At 43.6% G+C, this 18,428-nt stretch overlaps 1 protein-coding gene across 3 annotated transcripts in view; it reads left to right on the top strand.

Moving 5' to 3' along the window:
• htr4 (5-hydroxytryptamine receptor 4) overlaps positions 1-18,428 on the top strand; it is a 152,460-nt gene that overhangs the window by 69,494 nt on the left and 64,538 nt on the right. For all 3 annotated transcript variants that reach the window (XR_005697448.1, XM_040043188.1, XM_040043187.1), the window contains exon 3: positions 14,269-14,382. Coding sequence is in view for 2 of the 3 variants with exons in the window: in XM_040043188.1 (XP_039899122.1) it covers positions 14,269-14,382 (114 nt within the window). In the remaining variant the exon portion in view is untranslated. The remainder of the gene's footprint in view (positions 1-14,268; positions 14,383-18,428) is intronic.

Genomic DNA, 18,428 nt, shown 5'->3' with positions numbered 1-18,428 from the left:
GTTCAGGGAATATCAGTACACCCATAACTGCATTGGTAATGTCAGGTACTTTCCTGGAGACAGAAACAAAGAAGCTTCCACCTTAATCTTCCTCAGTGAGTGTTTTGAACGTCTCCCCTCACATGTGCTTCAAAACAAGTAAAGACCTGAAAGTGTGTGTGTGTGTGTGTGTGTGTGTGTGTGTGTGTGTGTGTGTGTGTGTGCGTGTGTGTGTGTGTGTGTGTGTGCGTGTGTGTGCGCGTGTGTGTGTGTGTGCTGCATATTGATTACAAATTTCAACCCTTCTCTGCATGTTAGAAGAGAAGTTTCTTTTTCATTACAAATAATAATTTTCATAAATAAGTCCTTTGAAATGACATTTTGAAGTTTTGTGTAGTTACACAGTTGTGGATAATTGTTGTGCTTGCAGCATAAACTGACCGTGTTACATGCCCAAGCTGTGACTCCCAATTACACTTTTTATGATAAGTAAACAGTCAGTGACAGTCAGTCAGTCAGTTAGTTGTCAGAGGTAGTAAATAACTCGGAGCGCTGCAAACGTACTGCAAACTCCTTTGCTTCAGTGCAGGGGAGCCAGAGTCATTAAACGCTAGCACAGTATTGTTTTAGTAGATCATGCAGTATCTTTTCCTGATTTTCTGTTTCACCATCATGTCGGGACACATGCTCAACATTTAAGCGACACTCGGATACGATTCCACACCTTCTGTGACTCAAAGTCTTCTGTGGGTGACTTTAATCGCCAGGCTGGTCTGTGGGCATCTCTCTGCTGGTGGACCAAACAAAATCAGGCTCATGTACACTTGGTCAAAACATGTTGCCTGGCAACCCAACCCGGTGTTTGACTGCGGCTGTCGCCAGTTTGAATTTTGCCAGGAGCCTTCAGCAGATGGATGCAGTTTATTACTAAGAAAGTGTTATCGTCACTCTGTCAGTATGTAAATAAGATGCTTCAAGAATTCTGCCGCACGTATCATCACGCGGCACGCTGAGTACATTATACTGAGTCTGCTGTGTGTTCCTGTTATGAGAACTTGGCTGTTGGCTGCTCACCATTAGAAGGGAATTCTTTTCAGTGTTGCATAATTTTATATTATATATTTGTGAGAACCTACACAAACCTCTGAGGCACCAAAATAAAACCTCTGGATATTTTTTTTTTTTTTTTTATACCAGAAGTCCTGATTTGAACCTTACCGTTACACCACGCCTCCAAGGTAAACACTTTATATGCCAGTTTCCGAGATAGCTGGCAGGTCGGAGCAGCATAGAGAACTTCCTTTGTTTTTTTTTGTGGAAAATAAGCAGACATGAGAGCGCGAAGAACCACAGCTCCTCTGACAAGTCGGTGCCGACAACGATCGCTTTCCCACTCTCCAAAAATGGAGCTCACCTCCGTTTGTTTTCTCAAACCATGCGCTCCACTATCCCACTTTAAAAAACACGTTTTATGACTCCTAAAATGATGACAGCCCACATCTTACAGTCCACAAGGCCCTTGGTGATGTCACACCCTAAACTGAAACGGTGAACAGGGTTAACACTGAACCTGGTAAACATCAGCATGATGATGTGGGCATTATCATTGTGTACCGGTACATTACCATAAAGCCTCACTTTGTCCCAGAGTCTCCTTATGCCGTGTTTGGTGGAATAATTCATGGATTCAGTCTGTCCCACGCTCCACTGTCTGAGGAGCCATTTGTTCTCCTTTCAAACACATGGTCAGCTAAAGCTTTGTTTAGGACTTACACACTTCCTGTTCCTTCCTTCCTGGCATACCTGTCAGGGCGTCCTCACCCCTTCACCCGGTCTGTGGGCGGAGACGAGGACGTGCGGTGGGTCACATGTGGTAACATCAGCTTAGACCTGGCCCCAGGTGCAACCCATTTCCAGATACACCCCCCTTACAGGGCAAAGCCTGCAAGAAGAGGCCAATGAATGATTGATAATTGGGAGGAAACGGCCTACCAAACCAGCTGATGTAAAGTAGCTGAGCTCATATTTGATTGCCTGAAGCCTGTTTCCTCGCCTTTGGAATGCATTTATGTGGGAAGCTGCCAGAATCACGCCTCGCGCCTTCGGGAAATCGTTATGAGACAATTAGCCTGAAATGACTTGCAGGGCTTTTTATTCCACATTAGCACTGACGGCTGACTGATGGCTCATGCTGCTCTGTCACTAATTTTGAGTTTGAATCACACAACGTTTGAATTAGTCAGTGACTCTTATTATGGTGGGGAGCTGATGCCTTAGTTCAGGACTGTGACTCAGTCTGAAATGGTCTCTGTGTTCTCACTTATTTAAAAGTGCATTTTGTAACACGTGACCTTTGGCGACCTACATTTGGTAGGTTTATCTTACTTGCAGCTGAAAGGAGGAAGTTATTTAGAGCTCAGTCTGGTTTGTTTCACTGTGCTGCTGACAGTGAAGTAAACTCACTGAGCGGTCTTTGTGTTTCAATAAATACAAATGACAATATTAACATTTGTGCTGAATGAAAACAGAGTTTTACGGAGATGCTTTTCTGTTTTAAGACGTTTTATGAAGTAAGTGCAAACCTGAAGGCACTTTTCATGTTTAAACCAAAACCATGGAGTGTCCAGAGATTTGCTCTGTGATCAGAAAGAGGTCGTCGAAGTGAGCCACTGAGGATTTATTTGAAGGTATTTTGGTATGTTTTACAGTAGAAATGACTACGTGAACGCCCGCCTAAGGTGAAATTTTCCACCTGTGTTAATCTTTTTCACTCTTTTTATTTTGTGGGTTCCCACAGTGACTGAGACTGGTTCACTCCCACCATCACGGCTGCCCAGGGAGAACTCCTCATAGATAAATCATGTCCTCTGCTTTTCGTGGTCCTGGCTCTTTTAACCAGTGTTTTATATTCGTGGGCTTCTGTTTAAATGAATGTTAATTATTGCTCCTCACTTTACCGTCTTTAGTTTTATTTCCTCGCTGTGGCGATTGTCCACACCGGTGTTAACGTGTTAGCCCAATCAGCTTTTGTATATTCAGAGCTCCAGCTCTCGCCTTGCTCTTTGTGATGTCTGTTATTATTTCCCAGCAGTTTTTATCTCCAGTGTGTCTTCTGTTTATATCTGTGGACTCTTTCTTCGCCTAAATAAAGGTTTCGGGTCCACATTCCTTCACACATGACACTGGTCTGCTTACCCAATGAAACCTTCACTTTGGAGCCAGTATTGCTTAGCAAAATGAAGAGGTGTAGCCAGTGGCACCAGAGCTGCTAAACTCATCACACCCAGGAAGTTCAGGAGAAAACGGACCTCGTTACCGATGCCATTAATCTGGACTGCTGCTCGGCTGTGTCTGCATGCAGTCTGTGTTGCGCTTTCATTTATCCGGGGCCAAAGTAACCCTTCCCCACCGGGGAAAGCAGAGGATTCATTGAGAAGGACTCAGTAGTGATGATGTCTTAACATAATCACACAGAGTGGGCGTCCCAGGCCTCCTGACCGTTTCTATCTCCAGGCAGATTTCACACAGACTGCGTGGGCCTTTTCTATTCTGATGTTGGGTTGGTTCGTGGACTCTTATTGTCCTTCTCTGCCTCCTCCGTTGGTCACACATCATTACCTATCCCATTCAGGCAGACTGGGTCATCGCATTATGTTCAGGCAATCATCCTCTGAGTTTAGACGAGCTTTATGGCTGTGAAATGTGCTCAGTTATTCTTGGCCCTTGATTATATTATTACACTGAAAATATCCTCTATTATTTCCAGCAAACTGGATTTTTCGAAGGTACTTCTAATTTATAACCCATTTATGAAAATCACATCTGTGATTTCACAAGGCTTAAGTGAAGTTTTACATCAACTATATTCAGTAATTACAAAATTTATCACATTAGTGTTGATTGATCATTCAATTAAAAACAGACCTGGACTTTTCTCTTAATTTAGCTTCTTTCTCTGCATTATTTAAAGCTTTGGCAGCTCTACCGGTCAGGGAAGTAGTAACAGATGATGAGTCATCATCATGAAAACAGGTGCATAAGGGCAAGGCACACTTCTTTTAGTTGTGTACGATGCGTCAGGACCGTCAGGTTAATGTAACGGCAGTGCATGTGTTACAGCATGTCAGAGGACTGTAATCAATGATGGCAGTCAAATTATCCGACCATTGTTAAAAATTGAAATATTTGTTGTGAAAGGGCCTCTCATTCTCTGTCTGGAGCAAGCTCCTCCCATTTCAAACCAACGTTCTTCTGATTGGCTGTCCCTCATGACTTCATACAGATTCAAAGGTAGAAAAGGAGCTACTGGAGCTACTGGAGCTCAGCAGGTCATCTGCTGAAGGTGGGTTGTTCCATCCCTGGCTGATCCAGTCTGCATGCCAAAGTACCCTTGGGCAAGAAGGAACCCAGAGCTGCTCTCAGAGCGTGAATGTGTAAATGAGGCATGTTGTACAAAGTGCTGTAGAAAAGTGCTCCAAACAGAGCTTCATTGTCAGAGACCAACGCATGAGTTTATAAACTGATTGTTAGTCTGACATGTCTAATTACTGTCAAAGACATCTGAACACACTTTCTTCTGTGTATGAGTGCATTTTTCAGAGTTGCCAGTGGACAAAAGCAGCAGACGTACCTGAAACATGGGCAGCTAATCAGAGGTCTGCTGTCAGAATCACAGCAACAGGCCAAACTACTGTTACTATGGTTACAGGCAGGCTCATCTGCAGGAGGTTTGGATTTCTAACAGAGAACATACCAAGTCTCCGGGTGGTCCAGCACGTACTGTAGGAGCCAATCGGCTTAAAATTGTTTCAAAGCTGGATAGTCTACGTCTGCATGGAGGCGACGGAGTCACAGCCAGACTGTCGGTTTGGACAGTCAGCAAATTTTGATCTCAGAGGCCGTTTGTCTCTTTGCGTGCCTAAAATTGATCAAGCTTTATTGAACCTGAGCATGAGTAACCGCCTTGAACTGAAACCAATTTCTGTGCAAGTTGTCAATCTTTCTAAACAGCTTTCATGCCTGTCCGGTTTCAGAGCATGAATTACAAAGTCAAGCATTGGTCCCCGTCCTGGTGTTTCTGCAAAGAGAGCTCCTGCCAGTCATCTGTCAGTCCAATCGCTGAACCTGACGTGAAAGCACTGATGCTGCATCGCATATGAGCCGAGGAAAATGAGCGCAGGCAGCACTGCGACGCAGTTGGCTAAAAATTTTGCTCGAAGCCTAAAAGAATGGCGTTAGTGGACGGCATGCAGCCTTGGGGCGACGTGTTCAGGATACATGATGAGACCGGTTGTTGTTGAGGAACAGTTTGGATTTCAAAGCGTCTGGAAGTTTAATTTAAAATGACCTTTCATTTGTAGCCCTGCTCCCTTTTAAATGAACTGGAGGGATTTTCAGTGTAAATTCGGTCTAGCTTTAAAAACAGTGTTGAAGTGGACGACTGCCATTGTGCTGATTAAAGGTGCGCCGTTGGGAAAGATGTGAATAGATGTGAATAGATGTGTGAACACACACGAGGAGGATTTTTAAGGAAGGGTGTTTCTGCATGATCGAGACAAATAAACCTGTGTGTGTGTGTGTGTGTGTGTGTGTGTGTGTGTGTGTGTGTGTGTGTCTGAATGATTGCAGTGATCATGATGGTGATTGCTTCTCTTGTGTGTTCTGCAGTTCGTCTGATTCAGGTGGTGTTTTTTTCTCCTGTGGAATCTTAAATTGTTCCTGATTTTCGTGGTTTTTATCTGTTTTGTGAGGAAAATTTGTCTCAAAGTTCTCCACTGGGTCTGATTATAAACAGTATTCAATCAGACACCTTCAAACGTTTTCGATTTTCTGAAACTGAAATTCTGTGTAGCAAACTGTGATGACTGAAACAATGTATTTCTCTGCTCTGCAGCTCTGCAGCTGAAACACTTGACAGAGTTACTTGACATTTCCAATCACGATGTTAGCGACACTCAGAAAGCTTGGAGGAGCTTAATTTATCTGTGCAAACAATCCACTGAACTCTGTGCTGCTATCACCCATCATCACAGCCAGAAATATCCTGATGATGCATCGCTGTAAATGTCAGGTGCAGTCAGGTCGTCACCGCGCTTCTTTTATTTCAGTGCTTCAGGTTTCTGATCACAGACAATAGAAACTGATTATTATAAATATATATTAGTGCTTTCATTCTGGGCCCTGCGACAGACTGGTGTTTTTTTTTTTATTTGTAGCAGAAACACACACCAGTCTCAGCAGTTGAAATAAGTGGGCTGAAATAAATGCAAAACGAGCTTAAAATCTGATAAAATATCAACAGTGTGAAGGTCTCCATCCATTTGTGAGGCTCCAGCACAGAGCAACATGGATTCTCAGGAACAGCAGTGATGAAATTACATAAATGACAAGTGTTACTGACAAACTGCGAGAAGCTCATCAGTGGAACATGCTGGAGTTTCTGGCTTCTCGTTCATTAAAACAGGTGCTTTGGTCTTTACAATCCTAAACCAACCACAGATTTGTATAAGACTAAGGCTGTCCTTCTAACATGTCTAACATCCACCCATCCATCTGTCAATACATACTTCCACCCATCTGTATATCCATCCTCTGGCCACTTACTTCACTTCTTCTCAGGGGACACTGAGGTGTTCCCAAGCCAGTACCAGTCATGTCCAAAACACCAGTATCAGCTCTGAGCTCCTTCCAAATGAGCAAAGTGCTCATCTTACATCTGCTGCTTGTATCTGTGATCTCATTCTTTATATATCTCACTTCATATTGTAAGGCAGACCCTACAATAATACATACAAGAGAAAACTTAACAATCACATGACCCCCTATGAGCAAGCACTTTGGCGACAGCGGGAAGGAAAAACTCCCTTTAAACAGGAAGAAACCTCCAGGATGAACCAAGCTCAGGGCGGCCATATGAAGCGATGGGGTGTCATAAAACCAGAATTTTTCCCTAATTAACCGGTTTGAGCCCCTCATGACTATAAAGAAAACAAAAATGTAATAAAGGAAGTTCTTTGCTGTCACACTTGACTGTCTGTCACTTACAATGTTCGTCTGTCTGCATATACGGGAATAGCCCCTAGCTGAGGCTGCCGGAGCTGTCACAAACACTTCACCGCGCTTTCAGCTCTGACAGCCACGCTTGGAAAGCACATTGTGTTTCCTACCTTTCTGCTGCTTCTCGCCTGCACTCCTTTATGCTTTAAACGCGTTTCATTGGTGAGGTAAAGATAACAGAACTTAATTAGACCCAAACTCCGGTCTCACAACTCAGAAACCAAAACCTGTCGTTCAGAAGTAAACCTCAGCAGCTGCAGCCAGACTTAAAAGACCCATCAGAGCAAAGAAAATAATCTGACCCTGACTGAGCAGCACACAGGCAGCTGTTGGTTGGAAATTGGAGGCCATCCTCGCTGTTTACACACTCTTCTTGTGTGTGTGCGTAAACTTGTGGCCACGCTTGGGTGAGCAGAACAGAGAAAACGGGTTTGGATGGACAGGGTGAGGTGTGAGGCTGAAATGGCATTTGAGAGCAGACAATGGAGTCTTTTTCTCACTGTTATAATAAAATAATGTGAAACAGTTTGCTTTTAGAGACAGCGCTCTCAGAGGAGCATGGTATGTTTAGATGATGTTAAAGAAGAATTAGTTTTAGGAGCCTGCTGTAAAGGACTAACTCCTGATTAAAATTTGAAGGTCTTCCAAAGGTTAAATCAGAGGCACCAAACTTGTTTTGGTTCATGGATGACATACAGCCTCTTACGACAACATGGTGACCAGACATATCCCAAAGAATATCAGCAAAGTTTCAACCTATGCTTTATATATTACAGTAAAGTTTTAACTGTGGGGACCATCAATACTTTTGGAAGACATTAAAGGTCGTGTGCGTTTCTACTGATTAACCTCATAAGAACGCTGTATGTAGACCAAGAAGCTTCTGGACTGAGTATGGAGACACTGAATGGTTCAGAACATGCGTCAGAACAGGATGCATCCAATCATCCTATATGTTGAAATGTGCTCTTCTGGAATGCTGACCGGATAATCAAGAAAGATTTTTGATTGGTGGATGAAATATTGGAAACCTCAGATTTGCGGAGAACACCACTGTTTAACGAGAAAGCCAGAACATGGGAATATGTATGTCTGAAACCAAAATCCTGACGACTGAAAACTACAAAGATGGCAGCTTCCACATAGATGACAATGAAAGGTCAAGAACTTTATTTTAATGATTAATTTTTAATTATCAGTGAGATCATTATCCAGTGATTATTCATCAACAATTATCATTATTTGTCCATGAGAAATTGCCAAAGGAGAATCGCAATGGCTAAAGCAATGATGAAGTCATCTGATAAAGTCTTCGAATCTAAGGACGTTTCTCGGCCAATAAAATTAAAAAGGCTGTAGTACAGTTTTATTTTCTCTATGCTCACCTATAGCTGTGAAAGCTGAAAAAAGAAAACCGGACAATCGATGAATCAGTGCTTCTGAAACTTAGACAGATTTTATCAGTACCATGGACGCCCGAAGGACCAACAAATCAATGGAGAGGCAAATAATGAAGATACGGCTCCCACCAGGGAGGCAAATGCCGCTTGACCGATTCTTGAGAGTATTTCCGCTGTTGTTGCCAGCGATGGTCACTACTAAGATCTCAGTCATTAAGCTCTTTAAAAACTGCTTAAAAACAGTTTCTTTATTTTTAAAGGAAAGTTGTTGAGTAGATTTCGGTGAACTCTGATTAAAATAAGCATCTCACAGGCTGACATGGAGGAAAACCTAAAAGTAATGAAAATGAATGAGCTGAAAGCCCAAATAAGGTTTCTGACAAGCGATAATCATTTCAGGTATCTCGGTTCAGATGATCAGTGTCTATTGGTTGCACAGCCGCTAATGCACTGCGAGCATCGTCATCGTGGAAATTTGTCAAAGCCAGAGCGCCGTGTCTCTGGAGGAAGTTCAGTTTGGAGATGAAATCACTGATTCACATGTTCTCACGTTTCCCTTCTTCTTCTTCTCTGAAATTCCCCGTGGATGTGGCCAGGACTTCCTGCTCCCTCCATCTTTAATTTTCATCTCTCTGACAGAGAGCTCAGAGTCCCGCTGGATGTCTCACCCAGAAATAAATTTAGCTTGTTTCCTGACGCTGTGTCCTCAGATGAACATGAACTTTCTAGAGAAGCATTTAAATGATGCATCAAGCCTGGCTGCTGCACTTCAGAGACCACTGTGCACTCAGCCCCACTCAGATTCTTTGTTCATTTTATTTGTTGATAACATTTTGTAAATGCTCTCTTTAATATTGCGTAAATGTGTGTCACAGAGAACAGAAAAAAAAGGTTTTGGTGTGTTTTTATGCTGTGTAGACGAGCTGCGTCACCACACCCTGTGGCGTTTCTGCAGATTTGATTGCATCAGCTGCGGTCAGGTGGTGAGGAGGGGAAATGACTGCGAGCAGGTGGAACTAACAAAACAATCTCTGAACCGGTTCTGTCGGCCCACCTCAGTTGAGTCGACAGATCCCGTGCACGCTGTCACGTGGCATTTTTTGCTTGACACGGTAAGAGTCGGGCAGCTTCAGCGCTGAGAGGACCTCAGTGAAGACTTCTGAGAGCTCAGTCCAGCTCTCACTAACAGTCAGCTCCATGCAGCCAATCAGTGGCAGCTCATTTAGTTCAGCCACATGATATGGTATCCCCTATAGCTGTAAAAGCATTTTTTTATACGTGTGTGTTCATATTTCAAAGGTTTGGCTCTCCAGCTGTCACTCACCAGAGTCAGACCAACTGAGAATATCAAGCTCAGAGCCAAGAATGTGCAAAAACATTATTTATTTGCATTTAGTCTTCACGAGGAGTAAGAGAAACCAGATGTTCGGTCATGGATGATGGAGTTATTTCCCCGCTCATCTGTCCCCTCTGAGCTCCTAATTGAGGCTGCTCTGTGCTGATTACCTAGCATACCCAGCATTACCCAGCTCAACTCAGGTCAAAGTTCACGTGTATCTGATGTCTTTCATCCTTCAAGACTTCAAGACAAACAGAGAAGCTCCACAGCTTCTCTGTTTGTCTTTCTCAGTCTCTCTGCTTCAACAGCAGAAAGCCCTTTTTGTACGTCTGCAGAATCGTTGAGGAGCAGCAGAGGAAATTCCTGCCTCTGTCGTCTGTTTTTAAGCACATTTGCTTCCAATGGACGTCAGCTGTGTTCTTTCCAAACCCTTTACCTTATAACGTACTTGGATGAGACTCAATCTGAAGAAGTCACAGCTTAATTAAGCGTGTTTTGAAGAGTGATCAGGAGCCGGGTTACTGTGTGTGATGCTGGGGTGTAGCCTTCTGTCAGGTGTGTAGTCACAGTCCCAAACAAGACACAGATGCAGGTGTCCTGGTGTGTGTTTGCCTCCCAGCAGCTGGCCTTCATTCTCGCTTCTCATCCTGAAGACGTCCTCCATCCTAAAAACTGATGGACAGTGACGGCTATTTAACCCTTACTGGTGTTGTCACCTTGATGTCCCCCATCATCATGTGACCACTGAAAACACGTGTTTGTCCAAACTGTGCATTTATTAAATCAGCGAAGATGCTCAGGCGAGAACCAATGTTCCATCAGACAGAACAGAACAACCACTCCACACACTGATTGGGGTTTGGGCGTTAGGGTTAAATAGGCGGGACATCAGCCTTTAGAACTGTAGAAGCCACTTGGATGAGAGCTGGAGGGCCTGACAAACCTGAAGAAGTGCAGTTTTCTTCATGCTACCTTGACCTGGAACACTGAGAACCTAAACAGACGTCCTCTTGGGTTCAGACTCAGAGACTAAACAGTATTGAATGTGGTCCCGTGCTGACCTTGAACAAGTTCGAGACAAGAACAAGACATGCTCCTATCAGCACGGTATAAATATCACAGGGTTATCACATATTTCATCCATCTGTTGGATTAGCTGCACTTCACTGTCACTTTTTAAAATAATGGCTTCAAGAGCAGGCTGTCCTCAGGTGTGTGTGTATCCCCAGGTATGGGTCAGGTGTGTGTCCTAATGTGCTAATGTGATTGCTGCACCGTCCCTTTTTTATGGCAGCGAGCTCTGTGCCCAGCCCATGAGCATAAACACTGAGAACAGCTGTAAACCTGGTGACAGGTGGATCGTCATATGATTTACTCAAACTTTACTCCCACTTTAGAAAAAAACTATGATATAACAACAACAGTGTTGTGCTTGGAAATGTTGAACCTCTTAGTTTAAGTGTCAAAGCGTCAGTTCTCTGAAAGTTTGCTGTGGAAGTTTGTGTTTAAGGTTTTGACAGTGGAGTTTAAATCCTAAATAAAATCCTTTTCATCGGACGGTGTGGCCTAATTGTTCATTAAGGAGCAGACCACCAGCAGTTGTAGCGAGTGAACATGACTCTAGCTAATGATCAGTAAGTGTGTGCGCTCAGCACTGCTCTAGCTTCTGCAGCTGATCCATTAATTATAAAAGCAAAATGAGCCGAGACTCTCTCACCAAAGCCAATATTTGCACAGCGACTTTCGTACCTGTCGCCATGTTAGAAGCCAGGTGATACCGCCATAATGAGCGTATCAATGTCTCATTTAGGGGAAAGGTGTGCGTGACAAACTCGACGTGAAGGATTATTGTGAAGCCTCTTGATTATTTCTTGGTAACGATGCTTCTGTTGAGAAGTCAGCGTTCCCGTTTGATCTGATTAGTGCACTGGCATCACGGATCAAAGAACAAGCCTCATTTGCACACTATCACTTTGCCTTTGAACCTCGGATGCTGAGAGGGAAATCATTTGGCAGACGGGGACAGGTTCCTGAATTCAGCACAGAGGCTCATGTTTGCATGTTACCGATAATGTGGACAGTACATAAAAGCCACAGATAAACGTCTCTAAACGTCACTTTCTCCTGTAGAAATTTGCATTTTCTCACGTGGGGAGATGTTGCCCACCCAGCCGTGTCAGTCGCTGTCGTTCATCGTGTTTTCCCACCTCCCCGCCAGGCTGTGAGCTGTGAGAGAGACAGCAAACCTCAGAAGGATTGCTGTGATGCATTACCGATGTCAAACAAGTGTGAGTTTAAAGAGTCGCTTTCTGAGATCTCTCAAACCACAGAAGTGGCTCCAGGAGCTAACATAACTCATAACTCACGCTGGCTGGACCCGAGACATTTTCTAGAGCTTATACACATGTGGGAGCGAAAATGCAATGCCTGTAGTTTTAGCCTGTATTATTTATCATATCATATTCCCCATGTTGGATACTGAATACGCAACATGTCAGTTCTGTATCTATGACCAAAGATGTCTCGGTTATCGCTGGAAGATGGGCTTTGTCAAACAGGCGAGTGTGTTTTTGTGTTTATGCTCCTGATGATGACAGTTTAACCTCAGTAAATGCTGTTTGTTGTGTTTTGGGGAGAAGTGATTTGTGTTCGGGTTTCTGTGTCCGGGTTTCTGTGGATTATACAAAGATCGTTCGCCTGCTTTGACCTTTTCGTGTCTCAGGCTCAGCACAGCTCGACCCCAGGAGGTGGAAATGGGGTCTTTCAAACAGGCTGTGTATGAAAGTTGATATAGAAAATCAGAGCACAGCTTTGAGGTGCAGCAGCAACGCTGGAGCCAGGACATGAGCACCTCTGCCATGAATAGCATGAATCCGCCAAACGCTGAAAGCACTTTGATTTAGGCCCCTTTGTTACTAAAAGGGCTTTGACGCAGCGGGGGCAGACTCGGGACCTCTGAAGACCTCTAACCAGGACATTAGCATCAGATCCCTGTGTGGTCCTGTGGGCTGCACATAGCTAGAAGGGCCTGGAGGCTTTTAGACCTCCTGTGTCGCTGTTTTTATTACTTTCAGACTGAATTCTCTGTTTTATCTCTTTCTTTGTAAAATCCCATGCGGTTGGTACACCTGTGCAGGTTTCTGATTGGTCACCTGCTGCTGCAGACTTTATTTATTTTGCTTCTGCTCGATAGGATGCACTCATACTTTGGTTTGTTGCTCTTGATTCGACTATCCTGTGCTACAAAGCCAGACTAGTGTATTACTGAGCTGTGTGAGCTTTCTGCTTCTTAAAGGGTTTCTCTTTTTACCTGGCTAGATTACCATGGTAACTGGTGCTGAACTGATCACCTGGTTGGCAGCAGGTCATGTTCAGAGGTTCTGTTTAAAGCTAGCTGGAAGTACCACGTCGTCATTGATTCTTGTTTTAAGAGCGTCGAATCATCACCATGAAACATGATCACACATAGTGTCCGTGATTGGAGCAGGGGGCGCTCACAGGGACCACTTAAAGCTGAAGAAGGGTCAGACCTGTGAAATGCCCGTTTTACGCCTCCCCTCGACGTGCAGCAGTGTTGTGCAGATGAATGGTTTCACAGAAGACGATTGCACTGCATTGGTTTCAGTGCTTCTTTCACGCTCATTTATCAAACCCAAATGACAAAATGTCTGCTGCGAACTTTGGTGACGATTCAAACTGATCAGATAGGTACAGCATAAATGTGTCCGCCTTTGTTTCTGAGTGTGCAGATGCTTCTGGCTCTCAGCTTCTGCTCCATAGTGTTCTACCTGCAGGGGAGTTTGTTCCTCGCTGTGACTCTTTTTGTTGTTGTGAAACGTATCCATGCATCCTGAAGCCTCTCCGAGTGCTTATGTAGGTGGAAGCAATCAGTGCAGCAGAGGAAGAGACCTCTGCTTTTAAATACACAGGATATCATCACTGCTGCACCTGGCTGCTTGTTCGGGTTCAGCAAGCTACCTTGGAGATGGAAATAAATCTCATTTGCATCCGAGTGTTTTCAGTGACATCCTCTTAGCCAGAGACACCAAACAAGAACAGGTAAATCCATCTTTACCTGAATGGAGCTTTTACCGCTAATGACTAGCTCCAGAGGCTGAACTTAATGAGCCGACGCAAGCAGGGAGCAGGGCTGATTTCTTGTTGCTCCCCCGCGTGGTGCAGGCCGATGAAAGAAAGATTGTAATATTGTCTGTAATAAATGCCACATGAGGGGTCACTCTGCAGTTTTAACTCTCTCTCACATAAAATGAGAGCTGACGGCCTCTCTGTACCCTGCCTGACGAGTTCTGACACCTTTGTAAATATCAATAAACATTAGAGCAGTGTTTTCCAAGGGTAGCTACGCAGGCAGAGACCACCCTCGCTAACTTCTTTTACTGTAAGGCGCCTGAAATGTGACAGAATCCTCTCAGTTCAGAATCCTAGCAGGCTTTTAGACTTAAACTGACATGGTGTTGTTTTATCTCCCTGCAGCGATAGCATGCCAAAGCGGATGGCCCTGATCTGCTTCCTGTCTCTGGTCATGCTGATGAGCATCTTTGGAAACCTGCTGGTCATGGTGGCCGTCTGCAAGGACAGACAACTCAGGTGGGAACGACCTTCTTCTTAAAGGCGCTTCTGTGTGATTGGCTGATGTGCATGAGAGTAAATCAGCAACAGTCAGAGCAGCACATTTTTTTTTCACTGCCTGTTTCTTATTTAAATATTTTTTTGATTCCTGGTAATGTTTATTGTTGGATCTTTAGCGGATTCAGTTTTTTCTTAGCTGCTTTAGATGTGAATCCCTCCCTGTGTTCCATCCTCATGTGATGAGTCTGTGTTACGTTCACGTCTGTATTTAGTGATCTCACTTCCTTTATTTTGATAGTGTTCCTTGTGCCTTGCTGCTAGTTTTGCTTCCTCGTGTCATCCTGTGATTTGGTTCAGTTGTGTCTTGTTCTCCCTGCTGTCTCTTCTTCCTCCAGCTCCCCTCTGTGTGTATTAATGTTTGCTGTCACTCCTTCTTCAGTGTGTGATGTGTATGTGCTATTTTCTCCTTTATGGACTTTGTGTTTGCCTCCACGGTCTGTAACATCTACAGAACCGTGGCAGAAACTGCTTCTTCGTGTGTGTCTGTATTTTCTAAAGTGGTTTCCAGCATTGCAGCTCTGATCTTCATGAAGCAAAGGAGAAGGGTGTATGAACAGTGAAGGAATTAGAGGCGGAGTCAGAGGGTCAGGCTGAGGATGGAGGGTCATGTGGGAGCTGCTGTCACCTCAGTGCTTCAGTCCTCCGTCTTCACCTCGCCCTTCTCTTTGTCCCTCTCTCTGTCTGACGTCTCTCATCTTTCTTTCTTTGCCCCTCTCATGACCTTTGACTCATGGGATGTAGTGAGTGTGTGTGTGTGTGTGGCATGTTGAAGTCAGTGAGTGACGGCGTGTCTGCTGTGATGTCTTACGTTGCTGAGGTGGGAACATTTATGTCTTTGTCCTTCTGTCCACTGGGATCGCTCAGACAGAAATGCTCAGTGGGGACGTCCCTCTGGTGAACGTGGGCGATAAAGTAAATAGGAACTCTTTGCACATCATTTACAGGAATCATGAGTATCCCAGGTAGGAACAGCTGTTAGATTACCAGTGGTGAGATCAGTCACTGTGACGGTGGTCGTGCCTGTCGGTCTGTAAAGGCTCACATACAGTTGGTGTGTGATTTGTGTGGTTTTGGGTTTATATGTGGGACAAGTACTTATGCAAACCAAAAACTGTAAACAAAAGATGGACAGTGTCACATCTCCCATTATTTTCTGCAGCCTAACATTAATCAGTCATGTTGGCTTTTTGGAGCCAGAACTGACCATATTTGGAGGATGCTGAGCTCAGTAACATTCAGATAAAATCATTGAATCTCACTGTGCCCCAAAAAGTCTTGGACAATAATGTTAGTACAGTGACCTCACAGCAGCCATGGTATTGGTCACATGATGTTATTAAAAGTGCCTCAAAAGGCTCAAACAGTGCAAACCTGGCCCAGAGGTCCAGTTCAGGAACTCCAGCCGCCTGTGTCGCCTCCACCTGTCAATAGAATCGGGGCTGTGTGTTTTAGCAGGTACGCGTTGGCTTCGTTTTTCAGACCTGGAGGCTGACACCTGACAGCGAGAGAAGAGAGTCGCTGTGAGACAGACGAACAGTAGCTTACGTTCAAATATTTCTGTCCTGATGGGAGTTTAAAAGAGTTTAAAGTGAAAGTGAATCATACAGCAGTCATCAGATCTCAACTCAGTTAAACAATGATGAGTAGATTAATGAATTAATGAATTAATTTTTATGTAGGGCTGGGCGATATGGCCTAAAATCCATATCGCGGTATAATTTGAAGCACGTGCGGTAACGATATAAATATCGCGATATATTCTTTTCTTCTGTATAACATATTTTCCACAGTATAAGGCACACTTAAAATCCTTTCATTTTCACAAATATCGAGAGTGTTCCTTATGTATGAATTCTGGTTGTGCTTACTGACCTCGAACAGATTTTGGCGTGCAGAAATCTGTTAAAAAATGTTTTAGTACAACTTTGGTAAGCCGCACTGCTTGATGGATTGTCAGAGCATTATGGCTGCCGTAGCGAGGAGCTTCGTGGAGTAATCTGGGTCCAAAACTCCGTCCACTTCAGGTCCCAAAGTCAAACGAACACTGAGAGTTAAAAACGGTCTAAATTCTTTCATCTTTAATGAAATCATCAGCGTTGGTGCTTTACCAGGTGTAACAATTAAGTTTAACATCCATGTATCCATGAAAACAGAATTTATTAAATTTAACGGAGTTAGAAGTTAACAGGAAGTTAGCTCGCTAGTTTCCACCTAAACATGACATACCATCTTCCGACTGAGAGATTTTTGAAACTAATTAAAACGTACAGCTCTGCTATCACTTCCAACATAAATGAAGACAGAAAACTAAACAGCAGTGACGTTTGCAGGGTTCCTGAAGTTGGACTACCTGGTATATAATGTTGTGCTACGTGATTGCTAGCGACACAGCTATGTTAGCATAACATTAGCACAGTGAAGCTGGAGCATGAACCCAACTTTTTTTTCCACTTGATAAAAGTTAACGTGAGGGATTCTGGTGGTCAGGGACAAATGCAATCACATAGCAGGATGCTATACACGGGCCAAACTTCAGTCAGGAGAACAACTGAGATTATTCATCCACAATACGAGTTATTAATATACTGCAACAATATGGGAATAGAGCAGCTGCGAGAGAATTCAACATTAATGAATCAATGTTACGGAAGTGGAGGAAGCGCAGTTTTTGGCTTTCCCCATATTTCAAAAGTGCTTCATCTCTTTGCTATGACTGTCGTGATGATTTGTAGATGATAATGGTTGTAGCCGCTGCAATGCTTTCGACCAAAACAGACACAGCTTGATGACATCTTCAACATGCACTATCGCGGTAGAGCGATATAGTCAAAATCTCTATCATTGGCCAAATTTATATCGTTTCTATCGTATATCGTTTATATCGCCCACCCCTATTTTTATGGTGGAAATCATTATTTTAAGGAGATGTTTTTCAGAGAATCCATGTGAATGAATAAAAAACTGTTCCAGCAGCTCATGGATGACTATCACCCGTCTGTTTGTAGTCTTGTTGTAGTCAGAGAAACTCAGATTACAGCATAATGCCCATTCCTCCTGAAGCTGCTTTTCATGTGCCTTTGTAAACGTCTTCCTCATCCCTCACTGCACAGTCGCTCTCACTCAGTCTGGGACCAGCTTTTCCAAATTTATAATCCCAGTTACTAAATTAATGGGAACCCCCGATTCATGGTCACCTGATCCAGCCCTAACTATATGAAGGTTTGAAGCCTAATCTTAAAAGTAGAGATAGTGTCTGTCTCCAAACTGGAAGCTGCTTCCACAGAAGAGGGGCCTGAAAACTGAAGGCTCTGCCTCCCGTTCTACTTTTAAATACTCTAGGAACAACAAGTAAACCTGGTGCTCTCTAAGAGACGAGAGCACCATGATAACATTAGCAGCTCAATATGTCACAGTCAGAATAATTTATAAATAATAAAAACTGCTGAGTAAGTCTCTGTTTCTCTTATAATCTTTCATCTGTGGTTTGAAATAACCTGAGCGCTTTATTCTCGTAACCAGCAAATCATCGAGGCAGAGGTCGGGTTTTTCCACAGCAGCCAGGTCTGTGTGAGGCAGGGAGCTCAACAGCTTAGAGGCATTTTACATGTTTACCTAATGTACAGTACACACACACACACACACAGTAAACACCAGCAGAGGGTGATTCAGAGGGTGGTAAAGCACTCATCATGAAACATCACACAAACAAAATCACTGTTACCACCTTTTGTTTCTCTCTGTGTGTCATGTCGAGTGTGTGAACACACACACACACACACGCTGCCACACAGTGTGTGTGTTTATAGACACTGAGCAGCTCTGCGAGCACTCGCTGTTATAAACGGGTCGCAGCAGAAACTTTGCTTCCACATTTCTGATTTTGTCTTTTAACATCAAAGTTTATTTACATCATTTACAAAAGTAAGAACTAAATTCATCAAATAAAATAAAAGTAAAAAAGAACATGAAAGAAAAGACCTTTCCAAACGATTCATTCATTCTTT

Source organism: Simochromis diagramma, unplaced genomic scaffold (genome assembly GCF_900408965.1).
Source record: "Simochromis diagramma unplaced genomic scaffold, fSimDia1.1 OVJJ01000433.1, whole genome shotgun sequence".
Taxonomy (NCBI): domain Eukaryota; kingdom Metazoa; phylum Chordata; class Actinopteri; order Cichliformes; family Cichlidae; genus Simochromis; species Simochromis diagramma.
The sequence above is the reverse complement of the archived record's forward strand: the minus strand, read 5'-3'. Positions and strand labels throughout refer to the sequence as shown.